General features: G+C 43.8%; 2 protein-coding genes across 3 annotated transcripts in view; both read left to right on the forward strand.

The window, feature by feature from the left end:
* Nucleotides 1-787: 787 nt before the first annotated feature.
* Nucleotides 788-18123, forward strand: LOC310782824 (caspase recruitment domain-containing protein 8-like). 2 transcript variants are annotated; one of them, XM_083643590.1, is made up of 10 exons: nt 788-809; nt 4446-4498; nt 9067-9113; nt 9739-9922; nt 10010-10065; nt 12936-13150; nt 13291-13556; nt 16947-17069; nt 17235-17379; nt 17496-18123. In XM_083643590.1, exons 4-10 carry the CDS (start codon nt 9890-9892, stop codon nt 17798-17800), a joined length of 1143 nt encoding a protein of 380 aa, XP_083499716.1. In that variant the 5' UTR covers nt 788-809; nt 4446-4498; nt 9067-9113; nt 9739-9889; the 3' UTR covers nt 17801-18123. The 2 variants fall into 2 exon arrangements, with proteins under 2 accessions (XP_083499716.1, XP_083499717.1); XM_083643591.1 differs by having other exon boundaries at nt 790-809; nt 9742-9922.
* Nucleotides 18124-19179: 1056 nt separating this feature from the next.
* allc (allantoicase) overlaps nt 19180-19269 on the forward strand; it is a gene marked incomplete at both ends in the record, with an annotated part of 19798 nt that continues 19708 nt past the window's right edge. Inside the window, one exon of the mRNA XM_083642859.1 lies at nt 19180-19266. Coding sequence (XP_083498985.1) covers nt 19180-19266 — 87 coding nt within the window. The remainder of the gene's footprint in view (nt 19267-19269) is intronic.

A 19269-nucleotide genomic window follows, 5' to 3' on the forward strand; every position in this document is an offset into this window, starting at 1 on the left:
AAATCTGGTACCCTGTACTTATAGCCTATGTAAGATTAGTCTTTAAACAGTAGCCTAATGTTGACCTACGTTGGGAGCTGTGTCTCAACCCCCCCCCCCCCCCTGCTCGCTCTCACTCGTTATATACGTGAGACAAGGAAATGAGGCTTCATAGATTTACTCAACCCCCCCCCCCCCCCCCCCCCGCTCGCTCTCACTCGTTATATATGTGAGACAAGGAAATTAGGCTTCATAGATTTTAGCCTCATTTGGTAGGGCATTTGTCTCGTAAACCGAGGATTTCTGGTTCGAATCCAGGAGGAGACTTTGCGCGCTCCCGTGAGGAGGGAGGGCAGGCATTTGTCGGCATAACACCGGAACCAGGCAGGGTGACAAAATCAATTGTGAACGGAGGCCAGGCTCTTTCTCGCCGAGAAGAGCGTCACCAGGTTAGGCACAGGGCGTGGTTATTGCGTAACCTATGTGCGAATACTAAATGTACTGTGTGTGTGTGCGTGCGTGCGTGCGTGCGTGCGTGCGTGTGTGTGTGTGTGCGTGTGTGTGTGTGCGTGTGCGCGTGTGCGCGTGTGTGTAACAGGGTTGTTATAATTTGTTGAAGTTCGAGAAAATTCTTTATTATTGTTTATCTGCCAAGCAAGTCTTGCAGGTTTATTACTTTCTTTGGTTTTACATTTTGTTAATCTATGCAAGGGTTCTCTTTTTATTAGTTGCACTTAGCGCCCTCTTGTGGCTTGTGGTGGATGGTGGTAAACATAGTAACGCGGAAGTTGTCAGCTCGCCCCCTTTGCTCGCCGACGTCTTCACCTACGGTACGTACTGAAACAGCTCCGTGGCTTTTGTCAAATGCTACGTTATAAATCTAACTTCACTCAAATCAAAGTGTATAGGAAGTGACATGACTAGACTGGTCACGCTATGTGACTGTCTGTAAGTTGCAGTTCCACCGTCAATGCTGTTTTGATCCAGTGAAGCGTGTTAGCTTGTGTAGTGGTTAGCTGCTGCTCTGTCATGCCCTGTCGTTCTAACGAAGTATTGCGCGACTAATGCAACATGGCGACTGCTTCAGTGTGTTGAATGTATTCCTATTCTGGTGTATTCAGTGTTCACACATAACGTTTGCATTTTTGCATGGAAAAAGCGCTACCTGGAGCATTTTTTGTCAGGAGAGGGACTGACTGTGATATTAGGTGACGCTAAGCTAACATCTAAAGCCTACCTTTAGACAGTATCTCCGATGGTTGGATTAGCGCTTTGTAGCAGACAAGTTGTGAAACAAGCGAAGGCATTTGATTTCCAATACATGTCCATTGTTGCTGAATAGTGATCACCATGATGCGACTGTCTCCCAAAAAGTGATTATTTCAACACATTTCTTGTGACTAACGTTATGGGAAACGACAGTGTAGTCAGTAAACTAGTGCAACGTTTTGAATGAGTTTTATCGGGCGTGCGCTATGAAGAAGCGTGCTTCTCATTCGGGAGAATTATCTCCAGCCACCATTTTCGGGAAGAGCTGGAAAACTTCCGGTTAAATTTTTCAAAAATAATGTTACTTAACCCTTGTACCCTGCTAATCCGATAACCCTTAAACGTCTGCTGGTGCATGTACATGGACCGTGATATTAATTCTTATTTTTGATAGTCTTAATTAATTATTTTTTTATTTTTTATTGATTCTTATCCATTGGTAACTTCATCTCTCATACCTCATATCAACATTTCATGCTCACTGAATTTTAACCCCTCAAATGCCAGTTTACTGTATTTTCTGTACAATAAAATTTTCAGTAGAAAACACAAAATATTATTTTTTTCCCTTCCCATGAATGCCACCTGGTGGCGCTGTGGTGGGATTAGCATAGCTATGGATTGATGACATTTTTGGCGGAGGAATTACTTTATCCCAGCTTCCATCTTTTGAGAATTGCAAATTTGCATTTTTTTAACTTTCATGGATCTTGATATTAGTACTTGTTTTTTATATTTATAAGTAAGTATTTTCTTATTTTTTATCGATCCATATCCGTTCCTGATTCCATTCCTCCCACCTCATATGCGTAGTTGAACATCCTGCTCAAAACACACGCTTGAGCGACACCATTTAGGCCATGAGTGAGGGAGCACAGAACTGGCCTCCATGGATGACGCTCTGACCGCCTCCGCCGCCCAAGGCGCTCCTTCGTGGGCATCGGATGTTACTGTGGCCCGCTGCGCCTCGCAGCTTTTGCCTGTCTCAACGCGGAAGTCATTGAAACCTCTTAGAACGGCAATGATCGCGACAAGATTACACATCTAGAGTCACTTTTTGATGCCGATTCCGAAAATGCTCGTCATGAGTCTCTACAACGAACGGGCGCAGAGATACGATGTAGTTTCAACTAAGGTAAGTTTTACAAAAAAAAACATGAAACTGCCCATTTTCGACTTCCAGCTAGTTTTCACAAGAAACGCAAATGAGCTTCATCCTATGGAATCAAATAAGGGCCAAGCTTCAAATAATTAGTTTGCACCGGAAAATCCGCGTTCCCAGGTCATATGACCATTTTTCCATGATTGATAACTGCAGGGTACTTTTCATGTAAATCTCCATGTAATTGGTTGCTGTGCTGTGCTGTGTGATGTGCTGGGGAAATAGCGGGGGGGGGCAAACACAATAGAAACTACAAATTTGATGTCTTGAGTCGAACTGAGAGGTGTAAGATCAGAAAAATAATTATTTTTGGGGAAAGTGGCTGGGAGTCGATTTTTTTTTTTTTTTTTTTTGCAAAATTAACATTGAAGTCAATGGGAAAACTATGCAATGGAATTGAAGCCTTGTAACTCAACCAAATGTTCAATCAACCCGAAGGTTAGATATTAAGGTCAAATTTCAAGGTATTTGGTACAGGATGCCCGCTGAAAAAAATTAAATACATTAATTTTGTAAGAATTTCCTGGAGGTCTCAAAAAGGCGGTTTTAATGGGAGTCAATGGGCGTGCCGGTGGACCCCAGCAGACGTTTAAGGAGTATTTGAGTTTCTGGGTGCCAGGACGATGTTTTTCTATTTTTTTCAACGTGAATTACCATAATAAACCATAAAAACAACCTGTGCTTAATCTTACACTTTTCGCTCCAGGATTTTCCAAATTACACTTACGCGATTATTGCTTCGCACCGGCTGGGTGGACCAGCAGGGTATAAGGGTTTAAACAAAAGCAAATAGCTTATTGATGCACGTTGGAGGAGAAAAGGTATTTCAACGAATGACGCAGCATCCTTGTATCAAAATACTCGTGATGTTATATGGCGTGAAACCAAGCGGATGACGTACTTGTACATTCTGGCTGACTTGACGCCCGGCCGTCCAGTTGCTGCTGGTTGCTGCCAGATCCACATGACGATGCGTGCGTAGATCTTCTATACCATTTTTAAAGGGGTGGGGAGTGGGGCGAGTACCCGACCGAACAGCAGAAACCTTACTCGAATACTAACGTTATGAACGAGTGCTCGAGTACTCGCGCCCATCCCTAACGCCCAGGCATTGCCAGGCCACACCTGTGAATAATTCTGGTGGTTAACACCGCCCAAATCCCGTTTGCGCCGTGCACAAATGATTTGGCACGCCTCTAATCTAAAATAAAAGGGCACATTAATTATTCCAACAAGCCGAGGCATTGAGTTCAACAGCCTTTGAAAAACTGTTGCCTTTCCTTTTGACCTACTGTCACCACATTTCAAATGAAATGCTGTGCTCTGACTCTTTAAAACGCTGGTTCTCAAACTGTTTCACGTCACCCTAAACCCCTAAACTGACACAAAGTAGACCATGGATCCCGATTTGATACGTTTTTGTCTCAGGGTCCCCCATCTAATAAGATTTTTGCTTGTACATGTTTTATTACAGAAGGTGTATGAAACCCATGACCAAAATAGTTGTACAGTACATTCTGTCATTGTGTTACTTATGGATGGAATTATAGTGAAAATAAATGATTATTCTCCTAATTGATGGGGAGCCCCTGGAACTCCCTCAAGCACCCCTCGGGGCCCCTGGACCCCACTTTGAGGACCACAGCTTTAGAAGCTTGTGACTCCATAGAAAACCCATCTGCTGTTGCTGCCATATATTCACCAATTCATCTGCCGAGAGCACAGTCCAGCTATTGGTCTATGAAGAGTGGTCAGTCTAAAGCAGTGGTTCTCAAATGGGGGTCCGTGAAAAGTTTTCAGGTAAAATAAATAAATAAAAATTAAAAAAAAATGCTACATGTTACTTATTCCTTCTCAAACTACTTCCTACCTGGTGCTAGTCTATCAAAATATCTTGGCTGTCATTGATTGTGTTGCATAGTGGTTTTCTGTACTGTTGACAAATTGTTGACTTCACAATAAGAGTCCACAATAACATAGACCCATAGAACAGTCTGTTACAATAATAATAATTTTGTACCTTTCTGTTTTCTAGGCCAAAACGGACTCTACACATGAACTGTTAACTGAATCTGCAAACACTTCCAGGTAATTATATCAGAAAAAGGCCAAATCTGATGATTATCAAGCTATCATTCTCTAAACCTACCTATTGGTCAGATACCAGTTACAGGGGTCGGCAACCTTTTTGATATGAAGTGCCATTTTCAATTCTGCTTGTCAATCAGTGTGCCCCACCAAGATGAATGATTCGCACATCAACATTTAATGTTATTCGTTCCAAAATCAGGACATTGAAATGAAAGCACTATCCAAGATACACAGCACGGTCCTTCTCTGTCTTCTGAGCTGGCATTTTATTTGGGATATTTACGGTAGTGACCCACTCTCTGGCTCTGATTGGTTGCCTTCCATGGCAGCAGGAAGCAGATGAAAAATTTGTTCATCTGCTTCCTGCTGCCATGGAAGGCAACCAATCAGAGGACGAGAGTGGGTCACTACCGTAAATATCCTAAATAACATGCCGCACGATAGAGACACTGCATGAAATAGGCCACGCCCATCACGGGGGAAAAGCTCCGTTCATTTCCACACACCAGCGTCATTTTCCTTGAATTAAACATAGCTAAAAGCTGTTGTGTGGTGGGCTGCGCAGACAACAAATGTAAAAAATCGCCAGTTAAAGTTTTTTTGTACTCCTGAGCAAAACAAGGAAGCCGTTGAGAATTGGCGAGAAGAAAAATGTGGATCTAGCTGTCAAGGAAGTAAGTTGGAGTGTTCATCTTCCGTATATACGATCTTTTTGTGCAACACGCAACCATGCACGCGACAAGATATTTTTTTCCCCATGATGGCGAAGGCTAGGCGGAGGCATGACCCGCCCCTCTCTGCCTCTGATTGGCTGACTGTACTCTGCTGCTCCCACCTTCTTTCCAGGCGAGCCAGAAGTATCTCAAACGTGAGCAGCAGGTGCAAAACAATCATTAAGTCAACAAGCATGAGATACTTCATTATGGAATGTTACAATTGTAGACCCTATATCTGAGTTATTTAGGCCTACTTAGCCTATTGCACAGACGTGTAATTTTTTCTTGACATTCCAAGTTTAATCACATTGTTGCTCTGATTAGGTAGAAGTACAGTTATTTGTGTAAAAAAAAGACTGGTAAAGCAGAAGTACTGATTCAACTTAATTAGCCTACTCAAGTAAAAGGAAAAAAGTACAGGCTCTGAAATGTACTAAAGTATAAAAGTAAAAGGTTTGATGTTAAAGACAGGGCAGTGCTGTAATATGTCTCCTCCATCAGGAATCGAACCAACAGTCTACCTGTCAGACAGAGACAGTGACACAGCCACTCAGCCGACTGAGCTATGAGCTGTTGGGAGTTAAGCTTCTGATTTCTACACACTGTATTCACACTGACAATAACACAGAGCATGAAGAGTGAGACAGGTGAGATTTGTACCAGTGAGTTTAGCTAGAGTCAGGGACTGACTAGTGTCCTTCATCAGCTTATTTCTATCAGTGTTCAAACTACTGGTGATGATAAAGAAGGATCACTGCTGCAGCTTATAATGTGAGTACTTTTTAAGAAATTGCCTGAGGCTTGGATTGAACCAAGAACCTTTGCATATCACACAACATTCACATGTTTATCTGAGTGAGCTATAATACACTTTCTCTTAAAGTCCCTGGAAACCAGAAATATTTCTTTATTATTTAGCATTTTGAGTTAATCACATCACAGGACCCTATGTTAATAAGCCACCAGCCAAATTTGAACGATGATGAACGTCGCAAAGTATATAAATTTAGGTTTGACAGCCATGGCAAAACTCATGAGATTTCATTATTTTTTAGAGTGTATTTTCTCCCGCGGAATGTGTGGGCGTGTCCCATCTACAGCAGGGAAATTTCTGTCTCTCGGAGAGCGCGAGAGAGAGGGGGGAGGGAAACGGAGAAAGAGAGAAAGAGAGATAAGTGTGTTCGCGCGTTGCGCCGCGGCTCTGAGAGGAAGAGATCTCTGTCCGTTCTTTGCCCCCACAGCGCTCGCTGAGTGTCTGTCTCCCACTCTGTGTGCGCTCTCTCGGAGAGAGAGAGAGAGAGAGAGAGAGAGAGAGAGAGAGAGAGAGAGAGAGAGAGAGAGAGAGAGAGAGAGAGAGAGAGAGAGAGAGAACATCTACAATGGCAAATTCGCTTTTCCGCTGTGTCGCAGCGTTTTGTGGGCGTGGAAACCAGCTTGGAGCTGTAGCCTGTAGAAACGTTCTCAGGTCGAGCTACACAGGAGGGTGGGGGGAGGAAATGTGTAGGAAGAGCTGTCATTGGGTAGCTTCAACGAAAGGTCCCGCCCTAGTCCCGCCCCGCGAGCGTGAAGCCGCTCGGAGACAAGCCGCCTCTAGTATGCGACAGTGAAACGCTGTGGGCGGTTCCAGCGGCAGGGGGCGCGAGGCAAATTGACCAATCAGACACGGAAATAGAGCAAGACAGCCTATCAAGATGCAGCGTCAAAGCGGCTTCCACAGGAGGCAAGCCGCCCGAGTTTCATGATGTGCACGTACCGAGAGTCTCACAAGCATAGCGCTTGGCAGACGGCACACAGAGTGGGAGGGAGACGGACAGCGAGGGAGCGCTGTCACTGGGGGCAAAGAACGGACTTGCCATAGGTGGGTGCGGATTGCGCGCGTGTACAAAGGTTATATAGAGCTTATGACGTCATAAGCTCCTGCGTTTTAGCACCTCGCGCACTGCTGTCTTCAATGAGGAAGTACTTTGTAGAATCTTGTAGAAAAGTGGCGATTTTAAGGCTTTGGGTTGAAAGTAATGTATAATAATTTCGGAGGCACAAAATTACTAATATAAGACCCTAAATAACATAGTTAGAACGTTTTTGTGGATTTTGGTTTCCAGGGACTTTAAGCTCTTATCATATTTAGTCAACCTCATCCTGATTTTATTTAGTCAAGTTTTCGTCAACTAAGTGTCTAAGTATTTTCATCTCATCTTAGTCAAAGAAAACCGTAACTATTCATTAGAATTTCCAAACTTATTGTAAAGATATATTAATCTGTTATTCTGGAATTGTTTTAAGGTTTGAATGTGCAATACAGACACAGATCTTTAACTTCTTCTTCTCTTCTGATTGGATCTCTTCCCAATTCGTCCCTCCCTAACATTTTTAGTCTAGTTTTCACCAGTGAAAATAGGTAGTCGACTAACATTTTTCCTCATAGTTTTCGTCTACGAAATCAACACTCCTATGGATGTCTCCACCTAGTGGTGCACTCCTCTTCCAAACTCACACACACTTTTCCACAACTACACCATGTATCTGAAACAATGTTTACTTACTGTCAATCTCATCAAAGTTTCTGAAGACCATCTCCATGTGATCCCACTCCATAAAGCTGCATTTCCCAATGAAGGGCTGGGCAAACACCACATACTGATACATATTTCAATTCAAATACATGTCACTCTTGTGTTAGGATGAGTAAATGGGCATTGATGCTGTTTTTATATAACCCTTGGCCTTGTTCAATTCTCATTAATCTTTTCTTTTTTATTTGTCTGTAGGCTACATACGTGCACTGCCAAGAGTAGCGGCAGCATTATAAACCAGAGACCAGACTATATAAAAAACATAAACACACAGTGGCGTCTTTCATGCATGCTAGCAAGCGAAACTGCTGTCTGTCTGACCACAGACTGTAGAAAGAGACGCAGGATAGCCAAGCGAATGTGATTGGATGAACGTTTGACGCTAGGCCAATCACAGGCAGAGAGGGTGCCTCCAGCCTTCGCCATCATCCGAAAAAAGATATCGCGCACGCGACATAGGAGAACGCCAGGATTGGAGGGGGGTTCTGTTTTCCCCCGTCTTGGGCGTGGCTTCTGAATGATGATGCGTTACGCAGTGTCTCTATTGCAAATGGCTGTGAAGTAGGTAATTTGACAGGGCACTTTATACATTACACAACATTTCTACAAAAAATCTCTCAATTGCCCACTTATTGCTACTGTGCGTTGCCATGCCAATGGTTAACCCTTCGTGTGCCAGAGGTGGCACTCGCGCCATAGGTTGCTGACCCCTGAGTTAGAATATTGATTAAGGGAAGGTGCTCCTTGATTTCCATGTGCCCTTTTTGTCCGCGGCTGATATTACTGTCTTTCAGAGGCCTTAGCGCGCTCGTTTTTAAAGCTAGAGCAAAAGTTTCATGAGGCTGTCATTATCCTAGACATCACAATAGGCCATTTTATACAGTGAGGTCAAGTTTCAACTACACTGAAATGGCTACTATGGGGACTAACCTCATCACACATGAATACAATTGGGCTCATTGAATCCACAAGAGTCTCAGCTTTCAGGTCATACCCAATTTAAACAATTCCATGATTGTTTAGGGGCCCCAGTATGGGGAAATCTCCAAATAGAATAGGTGAAAATAGCACATTTATTTTCCAATATGACTATATATGAATGCAGCAGAAAACTAGCAGCCAGACTGAGAAGCTGAGGAATCTGTTTGATGTTGAATGTTGGATATGAGTGGGATTGTGGGAATCCTTCATACGGAATCGAATGTTATTAAATGTCCATGGTTCCATCATCAAAGATAATCTGCTGATCTGACTTATTCCCTGTTTATTCCTCCAGTGTGCAACACGGTGCAGTGCAGTGGTTGAACCCAGGTGTGAGGAAGTGTAAGTGTGTATTTAGTTTGATTCATGAAAACAAAGCAACACACATTCTACTATTGAGATGGAAAGTCCATCTACAGCACAGTATGTGAAATCCATGATTTTAGATCCTACTGTGAATCAGGATGATGGCTGATATCACGCGTGCCAAGCTGCTAAGAAATGGACTGTCAATAAATCAACAAACAGTCAGAACAGGTGTATTAGATGAGAAGCTGCTGCTATATTGTGTCTTGTTCTCTCCATCAGATGCCTGTGAACTTACACTGGACCGAAACACAGCACACAGAAACCTCTTCTTGTCTGTAGACAACAGAAATGTGACATGGGTAGAAGAGAAGCAGCCATATCCTGATCACCCAGACAGATTTGACCAAACGGATCAGCTGCTGTGTAGAAGTGGTCTAACTGGGCGCTGTTACTGGGAGGTTGAGGGTAAAGGAGTGATTTATATAGGAGTGACTTACAGAGGAATCCATAGGAGAGGAAGCGGTGCTGACTATAGGATTGGATGGAATGACAAGTCCTGGAGTCTGGTCTGCTGTCCCAATGTTAACGCTGGTAACAGTTACTCTGCCTGGCACAATAACAGAAAAACAGTCATAACTCTCCCCTCCTCTGTCTCTAGCAGAGTAGCAGTGTATCTGGACTGGCCTGCTGGCTCTCTGTCCCTCTACAGAGTTTGCGCTGGCTCACTGATCCACATCCACACCTTCCACTCCACATTCACCGAACCACTCTACCCAGCATTCGGCCTTGTTGACGGATCCTCTCTAACCATGACCAATGTACTTGAATTGAACAGGGATATTGTGAGTATTTTTGCTAGCTTTATAGCACACTACTACACGTTTGTATCTAAAACAACCAACTAATGTTTTTACCTGTCTGTTTTCTAGGCCCAAACTAACTTCATACCAGAACTGTTAATCAAAAATGCAAGCACTTTATACAGGTAATTATAATAAAATCATTATATTTTTGGAAGAAATTCTGTCAAGGTGTTCTTGAGATATTGCATTAACAAGCTTGAAAATGGCCTTCACGAGATCACAGTGACCTTAACCTTTGTCCTTTGACCAGCAAAATCAATTTAGTTCATCCTTGAGTCCAAGTCGACGTTTGAGCCAAAGTGGAAGAAATTCCATCAAGCCGTTCCTGAGATATCGTGTTCACGAACTTGGGAACGGCATTCGTGAGGTCACAGTGACCTTGAACTTTGGCGTTTGACCACCAAAATCGAATCAGTTCATCCTTGAGTCCAAGTCGACGTTTGAGGCAAATGTGATGAAATTCCATCAAGGAGTTCCTCAGATATCGTGTTAACGAACATCAGACGGACGGACGGACAGCCCGAATCCATAATGCCTCCGGCCTGGCTAGGTAAAAATTAGGGATGTTCGATATTGGCTTTTTTACCGATATCCGATAATGTCCAACTCTTAATTTCCGATACCGATATCAACCGATATCAACCGATACCGATATAAGCGGGCTTTTTCCCCACCAAAATTTCACATAACAAGTTACATAATGTAGCTTAATGTAGCTGAAGAGTTTAATATATAATATGCATGTTGTGTTAAAGTTGTAAGTGTTAGAGAAGCGAGCTTGGGACCAGAAGGTCGTCGGTTCAATCCCCGGGACCGGCAGGATAAATCTGGGTGGGGAAAGTGAAAAGGCAGCGCTTGCCCCTCCCTCATTACCACCACTGAGGTGCCCTTGAGCAAGGCCCTTAACCCCAACCGCTCCAGTGGAGCTGCTCAGTGGCCAACAGATCAGACTGTGGTTGTACTGGTCAGCTTCCAGGTATGAATGTGTGTGTGAATGTGAACAGGGCACTCCTGAAAAAGAGAGCATTGCTCTCAGTGAGACTCCCCCTGTATTAAAAAAAAAAAATCTGCTTGAAAACCGATACCGATATTTTCCGATATTGATTTTTTATGCTAATATCGGCCGATAATATCGGACATCCCTAGTAAAAATACCAGGAATTACTTTCCCTGTTCAGGAAGCGAAGGGGGGTGATGGCCGGGAGACTGTGTACAGCTAAAAATCAGTGCATAGCAGATGAATACCACAGTAGCACAGGGATGACATACATTTTGTAGACCAGCTCGCCATAGACAATGGGATTTTTGTATGGGGATTTCGGTTAAAAGTCGGCTGAAATTAGATTCTGGGGGTCTGTGATTCTTTATCAACTGAAACAGGGTAGAGAGGTGGGACATAGCACGTGGAGGAGTTTGATTTGACCGTTGGAAAGTAGGCGTGTCTGGGCTTAGGAACTGCAGTTGGTGTTGGCCATTCCTGGCACTTGAATGCTGCGTAGAGCATGTTCTGACCCAAATAAGAGTGGGATCCATAATAATGTGATGATCTGTGCCTCAGGAGCAGCGCAGGAGAGCACTCCGCACTCTGCTACGCAAAATCATGTATTTTACCGGACAAATCTGAAACCTACCCGTCACGTTTCCATATACAAACACAATATAATATAATAAATACAGCCCCGTGGAGTGCGTACTCGCTGGCTGCACAGCGCGAGCTCCCAGGGCAGAGGACCAGGTGGGAGCCGCCTCCGGGCGGACAGCCGTTTCTAAGCCTGGCTGCCCACCTTGAAGTGTGCGTCGAGCCGTGGTACTGTAAATAGCCTAGAGCCGTGGTACTGTAAATAGCCTAGAGCCGTGGTACTGTAGATCAGTGGTTCTCAAATGGGGGTCCGCGGACCCCCAGGGGTCCGTGGCACTTTGCCAGGGGATCCGCGAAAAGTTTTCAAGTTAAAAAAAAAAAAAAAAAAATTATAATTAAAAAGAAAATGCTACATGTTACTTATTCCTTCTCAAACCTACATGGTGCTAGTCTATCAAAATATCTTGGCTGTCATTTATTGTGTTGCATAGTGGTTTTCTGGACTGTTGACAAATTGTGATATTGTAAGTCGCTTTGGACAAAACAAAAGCGTCTGCTAAATGACTAAATGTAATGTAATAAAAAAAAAGTTTTTTTTTTTTTGCAAAATCTTCATAGTTCAACGAAAATAGTTTATGCTTTAAATCTAAAATGGTTCATGGATTACATTCTAATAACAAACCTATCAAATTAAAAGTCAAGCACGTTACCGTGGAAACAATTAAGCTTAGCCCAAAATCACAAATCAGAATGAGGGGGTCCGCGGTATATTTTCTATCTTGTAAGGGGTCCTTGGCTGAAAAACATTTGAGAACCTATGCTGTAAATAGCCTAGAGCCGTGGTACTGTAAATAGCCTAGAGCCGTGGTACTGTAAATAGCCTAGAGCCGTGGTACTGTAAATAGCCTAGCGATATTCCTGGAATGGGAGTTTAACGAGCCAGTTACGTGTCATTTGTATTCTACATTAAATGAAGACATTACCGTTCGTTTTTATTTTGTATTTTACATACCATGTTGCCATATAATAAGGTGTCCATAAAATAGAATTGGCTGCACAAAACACCCTTAAATCTTATGCTTACGTTTTCCTTAAAATGTTTAAGCTTATGGACAAGATTTAAGGGTGTTTTGTGCAACCAATTTTATTTTATGGACACCTTAACTTGGACTCTAAGGAACATCTTAACTTAAGGTGCTTTGTGCAACCGGCACAGGTCTTCCAGACTAATTCCTGTGGTACTCTACTATAGCCTATTATTCGCAGGCCATCTAATGAAAACTGCTCACAACTTTTAATTTCTAAAAGGTCTGCCTTCTTACATTGGATGATGCTAGTGGAGTGCTACCATCACCCAACATTGTGTGTGCTACAGACTATATACAGATACATGCTGTATTGTGTGTCCTACAGCTTCAACTTCCCTGGTTCAGGTGTGTTCCAGTGTACTTTGACTGGTCTGGTGTTTACTATGGCTGAGGAGGGGGAGGTGCTGTACAGGGCCATCCAGTGGGATGAGGGCCTCCTCCAATCAGCTGGCAAGACACCTGCAGGCCTGCTGTTCGACATCCAGTGTCCTCAGAACTCTGTCCGTCAGCTCCACCTCCCACACTGTGAAACCACCCCTGGTAGGCAACATAATTCAGTCATGATTATGTATCGATTACTGCTGAATATCTTTAATGAAGAGTTACATTACATGTAATGCCAATTTAATGGGAGTTGAGAGAAATGAAACTAAATGTCGGATGGCTGTGTGTATTCACAGCACCACTTTCTGCAAGTGAAAGCCTGTCTGTTGTCCACATCACTGATGATGGAATGAGCTTCCTCCGGCCACTGGAGATCACAGAAACTCATGTGGGCGTGAATGTCCCCCACCTCTCTGCCTTTGGCCTCGTGTGGGACAACATGAAGGCAACTTTCACCAAGCCCATCCATGGCCAAATTCTGCTGTTCCTCCGACCAGCATACAGAAGGCAGAGACCAAAACTCCACGTGTTTCTGCTGCCAAACAACGTTCCTGTTCAGGAGGTAACGCTCCCTGTCACATTCGGGGCTGAAAACCTATTGTTTTTGTGCTGGTTTATTATTATTATCATCATCGTTGTAACTTGTTCTTGTTGCTAGCTACCAGCAGATGCAGTTGCAACTTGTTCTTGTTGCTAGCTACCACCACATGCAGTTGCAACTTGTTCTTGTTGCTAGCTACCACCAGATGCAGTTGTAACTTGTTCTTGTTGCTAGCTACCACCACATGCAGTTGCAACTTGTTCTTGTTGCTAGCTACCACCACATGCAGTTGCAACTTGTTCTTGTTGCTAGCTACCACCAGATGCAGTTGTAACTTGTTCTTGTTGCTAGCTACCACCAGATGCAGTTGCAACTTGTTCTTGTTGCTAGCTACCACCACATGCAGTTGCAACTTGTTCTTGTTGCTAGCTACCACCAGATGCAGTTGTAACTTGTTCTTGTTGCTAGCTACCACCACATGCAGTTGCAACTTGTTCTTGTTGCTAGCTACCACCAGATGCAGTTGCAACTTGTTCTTGTTGCTAGCTACCACCAGATGCAGTTGCAACTTGTTCTTGTTGCTAGCTACCACCACATGCAGTTGCAACTTGTTCTTGTTGCTAGCTACCACCACATGCAGTTGCAACTTGTTCTTGTTGCTAGCTACCACCACATGCAGTTGCAACTTGTTCTTGTTGCTAGCTACCACCACATGCAGTTGCAACTTGTTCTTGTTGCTAGCTACCACCACATGCAGTTGCAACTTGTTCTTGTTGCTAGCTACCACCACATGCAGTTGCAATTTGTTCTTGTTGCTAGCTACCACCACATGCAGTTGCAACTTGTTCTTGTTGCTAGCTACCACCACATGCAGTTGCAACTTGTTCTTGTTGCTAGCTACCACCACATGCAGTTGCAACTTGTTCTTGTTGCTAGCTACCACCACATGCAGTTGCAACTTGTTCTTGTTGCTAGCTACCACCACATGCAGTTGCAACTTGTTCTTGTTGCTAGCTACCACCACATGCAGTTGCAACTTGTTCTTGTTGCTAGCTACCACCACATGCAGTTGCAACTTGTTCTTGTTGCTAGCTACCACCACATGCAGTTGCAACTTGTTCTTGTTGCTAGCTACCACCACATGCAGTTGCAACTTGTTCTTGTTGCTAGCTACCACCACATGCAGTTGCAACTTGTTCTTGTTGCTAGCTACCACCACATGCAGTTGCAACTTGTTCTTGTTGCTAGCTACCACCACATGCAGTTGCAACTTGTTCTTGTTGCTAGCTACCACCAGATGCAGTTGCAACTTGTTCTTGTTGCTAGCTACCACCACATGCAGTTGCAACTTGTTCTTGTTGCTAGCTACCACCACATGCAGTTGCAACTTGTTCTTGTTGCTAGCTACCACCACATGCAGTTGCAACTTGTTCTTGTTGCTAGCTACCACCACATGCAGTTGTAACTTGTTCTTGTTGCTAGCTACCACCACATGCAGTTGCAACTTGTTCTTGTTGCTAGCTACCACCACATGCAGTTGTAACTTGTTCTTGTTGCTAGCTACCACCACATGCAGTTGTAACTTGTTCTTGTTGCTAGCTACCACCACATGCAGTTGCAACTTGTTCTTGTTGCTAGCTACCACCAGATGCAGTTGCAACTTGTTCTTGTTGCTAGCTACCACCAGATGCAGTTGTAACTTGTTCTTGTTGCTAGCTACCACCACATGCAGTTGCAACTTGTTCTTGTTGCTAGCTACCACCACATGCAGTTGCAACTTGTTCTTGTTGCTAGCTACCACCAGATGCAGTTGCAACTTGTTCTTGTTGCTAGCTACCACCAGATGCGCTCTGCTCGCTCTCTCTCCCCGTTGCTCACACATGAGCGTGTGGCAAGTAGCGTGCTGCTTGATTGGCACACAGACAAGGAAGCTATATATTAGGAATACCTCACTCAATGTAATGTATATGTAATGTAATGTATATGTAATGTAATGTAACCTCACTCACGTCACATTGTTCACATTCTGCAATCTGGTGGAAGCATCTTTCAATCAAGTAGGCATCTCAGAGCGGGCTCGCTTTTGTAGCTTGCCCGCCACACGGCCTCACCCGCCCTGCAGCTCGCATACGCAGCTCGCCCGCTGCGCGGCCTAGCCCGCAGCTCGGCTGCTGCGTGGCCTCACCTGCCCTATTAGTGCACGCAGGTGTGTGTGAGTGTTGCTCCACAAAATGTTATTGCCCTTAAGTTTACGTGCGCGCGGGTGTGTGTGTGTGCCCCCTTATGACTGACATAATCAGTCTTATGACATCACTGATGATGCCTCCTTGTGTGTGTGTGCCCCCTTATGACATCACTGATGACATCATCAGTGTGTGTGCCCCCTTATTACATCACTGATGACATCCTCAGTCTTATGACATCATCAGTGATGTCACAATGCCTCCTTGTGTGTGTGTGTGTGTGTGCGTGCGTACATGCGTGCGTGTGTCTGAGACATCACTTCTGAGACAACCGGGACACAAAATTTAAACATTGCCCACTTTGCCAAATTGATATATATAAATAAAATATAGATAGAAGGTGAAACAACACAGATAGTTATAGTGGGGAGTTTCCATGCCTGCCCCATTCACTTCAATACATTCAGGCGGGAAATCCTCCCGTTCTTTGCAGGCAGCAGAGTTAGCATTTAGCTGCTAGCCCAGCCCAGGCAGACAGGATTGGGGATTCAACCCCCGCAGTAAACACACATCTGAACAGGCATGTACCTGACCTTGAATCCCCAATCCTGTAGTGTAGAGCTGCAGCACCTTCCGCAGGTGAGTCAGGTCATTTAAGATATATTATTGGTTTTCCCCCACGCCCTACTGACACAACGCTAGCGGAAGTAACGTTTTGTGGGCGTTCCCACACAGACCGACTGTATCTATAGAAGCGAACCGTCCCTAAAGTCTAGCCCACGTGCAAAATGTGAACGTTGTGATGAGAGTGATGTCTCTTCCTTTTGTTATAGGTTAGGCTACTACTTCCTACTTCCTACTATATGTTATAGGTTAGGCTACTACTTACACACTGAGAGGAAGCAAAATCTTGCATTTTTAATCAATACCACACTCTTTTTCAGATTAGCTATTCTTTCCCTCCCCATTTGAGACCCAGGGCTATTCATAAAATGAATTTGGGGCCCCAAATACCAGGACTATTATAAACGACACCCATAGCAGCTAGTATGCACACAAAAAATGACCAAATATCTCTCCCCTCTCTTGCTCTCTCTCTCTCTCTCACACACACGCGCAATACGGTGATATATGTATCTATAAACATGGCAAACTGTTGAGAAAATTGTCATCATGAACACGACAGTGAAACCATCTTTCAAATACAACTGTTGTGATATAATTGAAGGTGAAAGCTCAACATGAAAATGCCGAGTACATCCCGACTCGGTCCGAGTGTCTTCTGTCCAAAGATCAAAGACACGGTCTCCACTGCACTCCTGAGGAGTGTAAAGTACAGCCTGAGGCTGAGGTACGTCAAATACAACCTCCTGATCAATATCTCTGTTAATGATGCTTTAACGTGTGTGTGTGTGTGTACCGATTCAGTTCTTTCACATGTAAAACATGAACATTAGATTACGGTATATCAACATATTTTTGGGAGGGAAATAAAAACATGTCTCATGGTTTTCAGGATGTCTTACCATTTTATCTAAATTATGGACCAAATTACCACCCAACATTTGAGGTTCGCCTGGAGATGAGCACAAAGAAAGTGACTCTGATGGCCCAAGATGAAGAGAGGAGACTAGTCTGGAAGCATGAGTTTGATATGGCTGGTAAAGACTTAAATCCTCCTACGGCAAATTCTTCTCATCTCTAAAGAGGCCTCTGTTACAATGTGAATGCTGGTTGTTGAATAGAAGTCTTTTTTTTTTTTCAACTTACCTTCCAGATCCAAGGGCTCTGAGTCTCTCAGCAGGGGAGAGGCTACAGTCAGCTCGACCAGAGTTTATCAAGCGAGTGTCTGGACCTGTTCTAGACAAACTGCTGGAGGAACTTCTGCAGCGGATGGTAATAAATCATGAAGAAATGGAGTCGGCCAGAACAAAATCCAGAGAAGACAAAGCACAAGAATTGATCGACATGGTGCAAAGGAAAGGAGAAGAAGCCAGTTTAATTATGATCAGCGTCTTCTCTGAGCAGGACTCTTACCTTTCCAAAGAGCTGCACTTGACCTCGAGCAGAAATGAGGACTGAACTGCACTGAGGTCGATGTTGAAACGTGGTAACAGAAACAGTTGTCTAGTATCCACACATGATTAAGTCTTTACGAAACTTGCCTTTAAAGCACATGTTGAGTCAGTGGAATTTCCCTCCAAAAGTGATTTACTGACCTTTTGATACAAGGCCCGAAGCTATGGACAGTCTTTTCATACATTCTTTATGTTTTGTGTGTAGGTGTTTTCAAACACTGAAATGATTATGAAATATGAATATGTAAAACTTAATGCCAATTAAATGTAAGAACAGTTCAAGAGGATATGAGAAATTAATTGAGGAAGCAAATAAAAATCTACGAAAGTGAATGGAGAGCAGTTACTACATCCTTCATAGATCCTTCTCAGAAGGCCTTCACCTTTGAGCTCCAACCCCTCCCTCTCTACAAGCAGTTTGTTCTGGGCATGGAGCTTCTGCTGGTTCCCTGCAGGCATCACTAAAACATCACATCAATACGTACAACACAGTACAAACTTTATTTCAGTGTAGCCGTATCACTGTATTCTGGCCCACAGGTGGCGCCACCAGTCCACTGTTGGATCTGCTGCAGCTTTCTCTACAGGAAAAGCCTGTTTTAAATTTAAACTGTTCTACTAAATTAATGTAGCTCATACTTTTCATCATTACTGAATTAGTTTCCAATATCAGAGTGATGTAGTTTGCTAAACTTTTTCTCTGTCTCACTCCACACTGATACGCATTGTGACTGACACTCCCTTCACTGAAAAAACGTATTTCTTTATTGTTTTTTTGGGGGGGTGGTGCCATGGATGCCACAGCTTCAGAATACAGACATACAAACAGAGCCGTCACGTCACCGGATCACTTTAGCTTCACCATGCAGCAGGAATGGACAGTTTGGAAACAATCTTTTTCAAGGCCTGGCCATATAGGTTTCCACCAAGTCTTGTTGTCTTTTCTTTTGCCTGTCCTTACGTTGTCATCTTGATTATTGTATGTCCATCTGTATTGATTTTTGCATGTCCATCTTTTGATTTATTTTGACACTCCTCTGCTGTATAGTGATTGTGATATATGTTGGGACGCCCTCGAAAATGAGAGGATAATATATCTCAAGGGGTTAATCTAATCTAAACGCAATTTGAAATGAAATGACACTTGAACTTGTGTGACCCGAGCAGAAGGTCAATGCTTCCGAACACTTTAGCCAAACAAACAGGCCACTGTCACTGCAGAGTCACTGACTGAGCAGCCGCTGACCTTTGACCCCGCAGGAGCGTGTGAGCGGCTGCAGCCTCAGAACAGCAGCTTTCATTCGGATGGACGGAGGCAGGTCGCTGCAGCCGAGCACGACCTCACTGAAGTCCAGCACAAGCAGATTGAGCTGAAACAGAAACATGGCAGACAGGAGAGCTGCTGCTCAGACAGCAGAGCCAGACTTCCTGCAGTGTAACGATCTGGCCTGTGAGGCGGTCGGGGGGAAGGTG

Source organism: Poromitra crassiceps (assembly GCF_964638095.1).
Source record: "Poromitra crassiceps genome assembly, chromosome: 9".
Classification (NCBI taxonomy): Eukaryota; Metazoa; Chordata; class Actinopteri; order Beryciformes; family Melamphaidae; genus Poromitra; species Poromitra crassiceps.

Excerpts from the sequence above, each read along its gene's own strand:
- LOC310782824 (XM_083643590.1), top strand. The coding sequence starts at position 9,890 with ATGACCAATGTACTTGAATTGAACAGGGATATT. Across the intron at positions 13,151-13,290 it reads ACACTGTGAAACCACCCCTG|CACCACTTTCTGCAAGTGAA; the intron begins GTAGGCAACATA and ends GTGTATTCACAG. Across the intron at positions 17,070-17,234 it reads AAGTACAGCCTGAGGCTGAG|GATGTCTTACCATTTTATCT; the intron begins GTACGTCAAATA and ends CATGGTTTTCAG.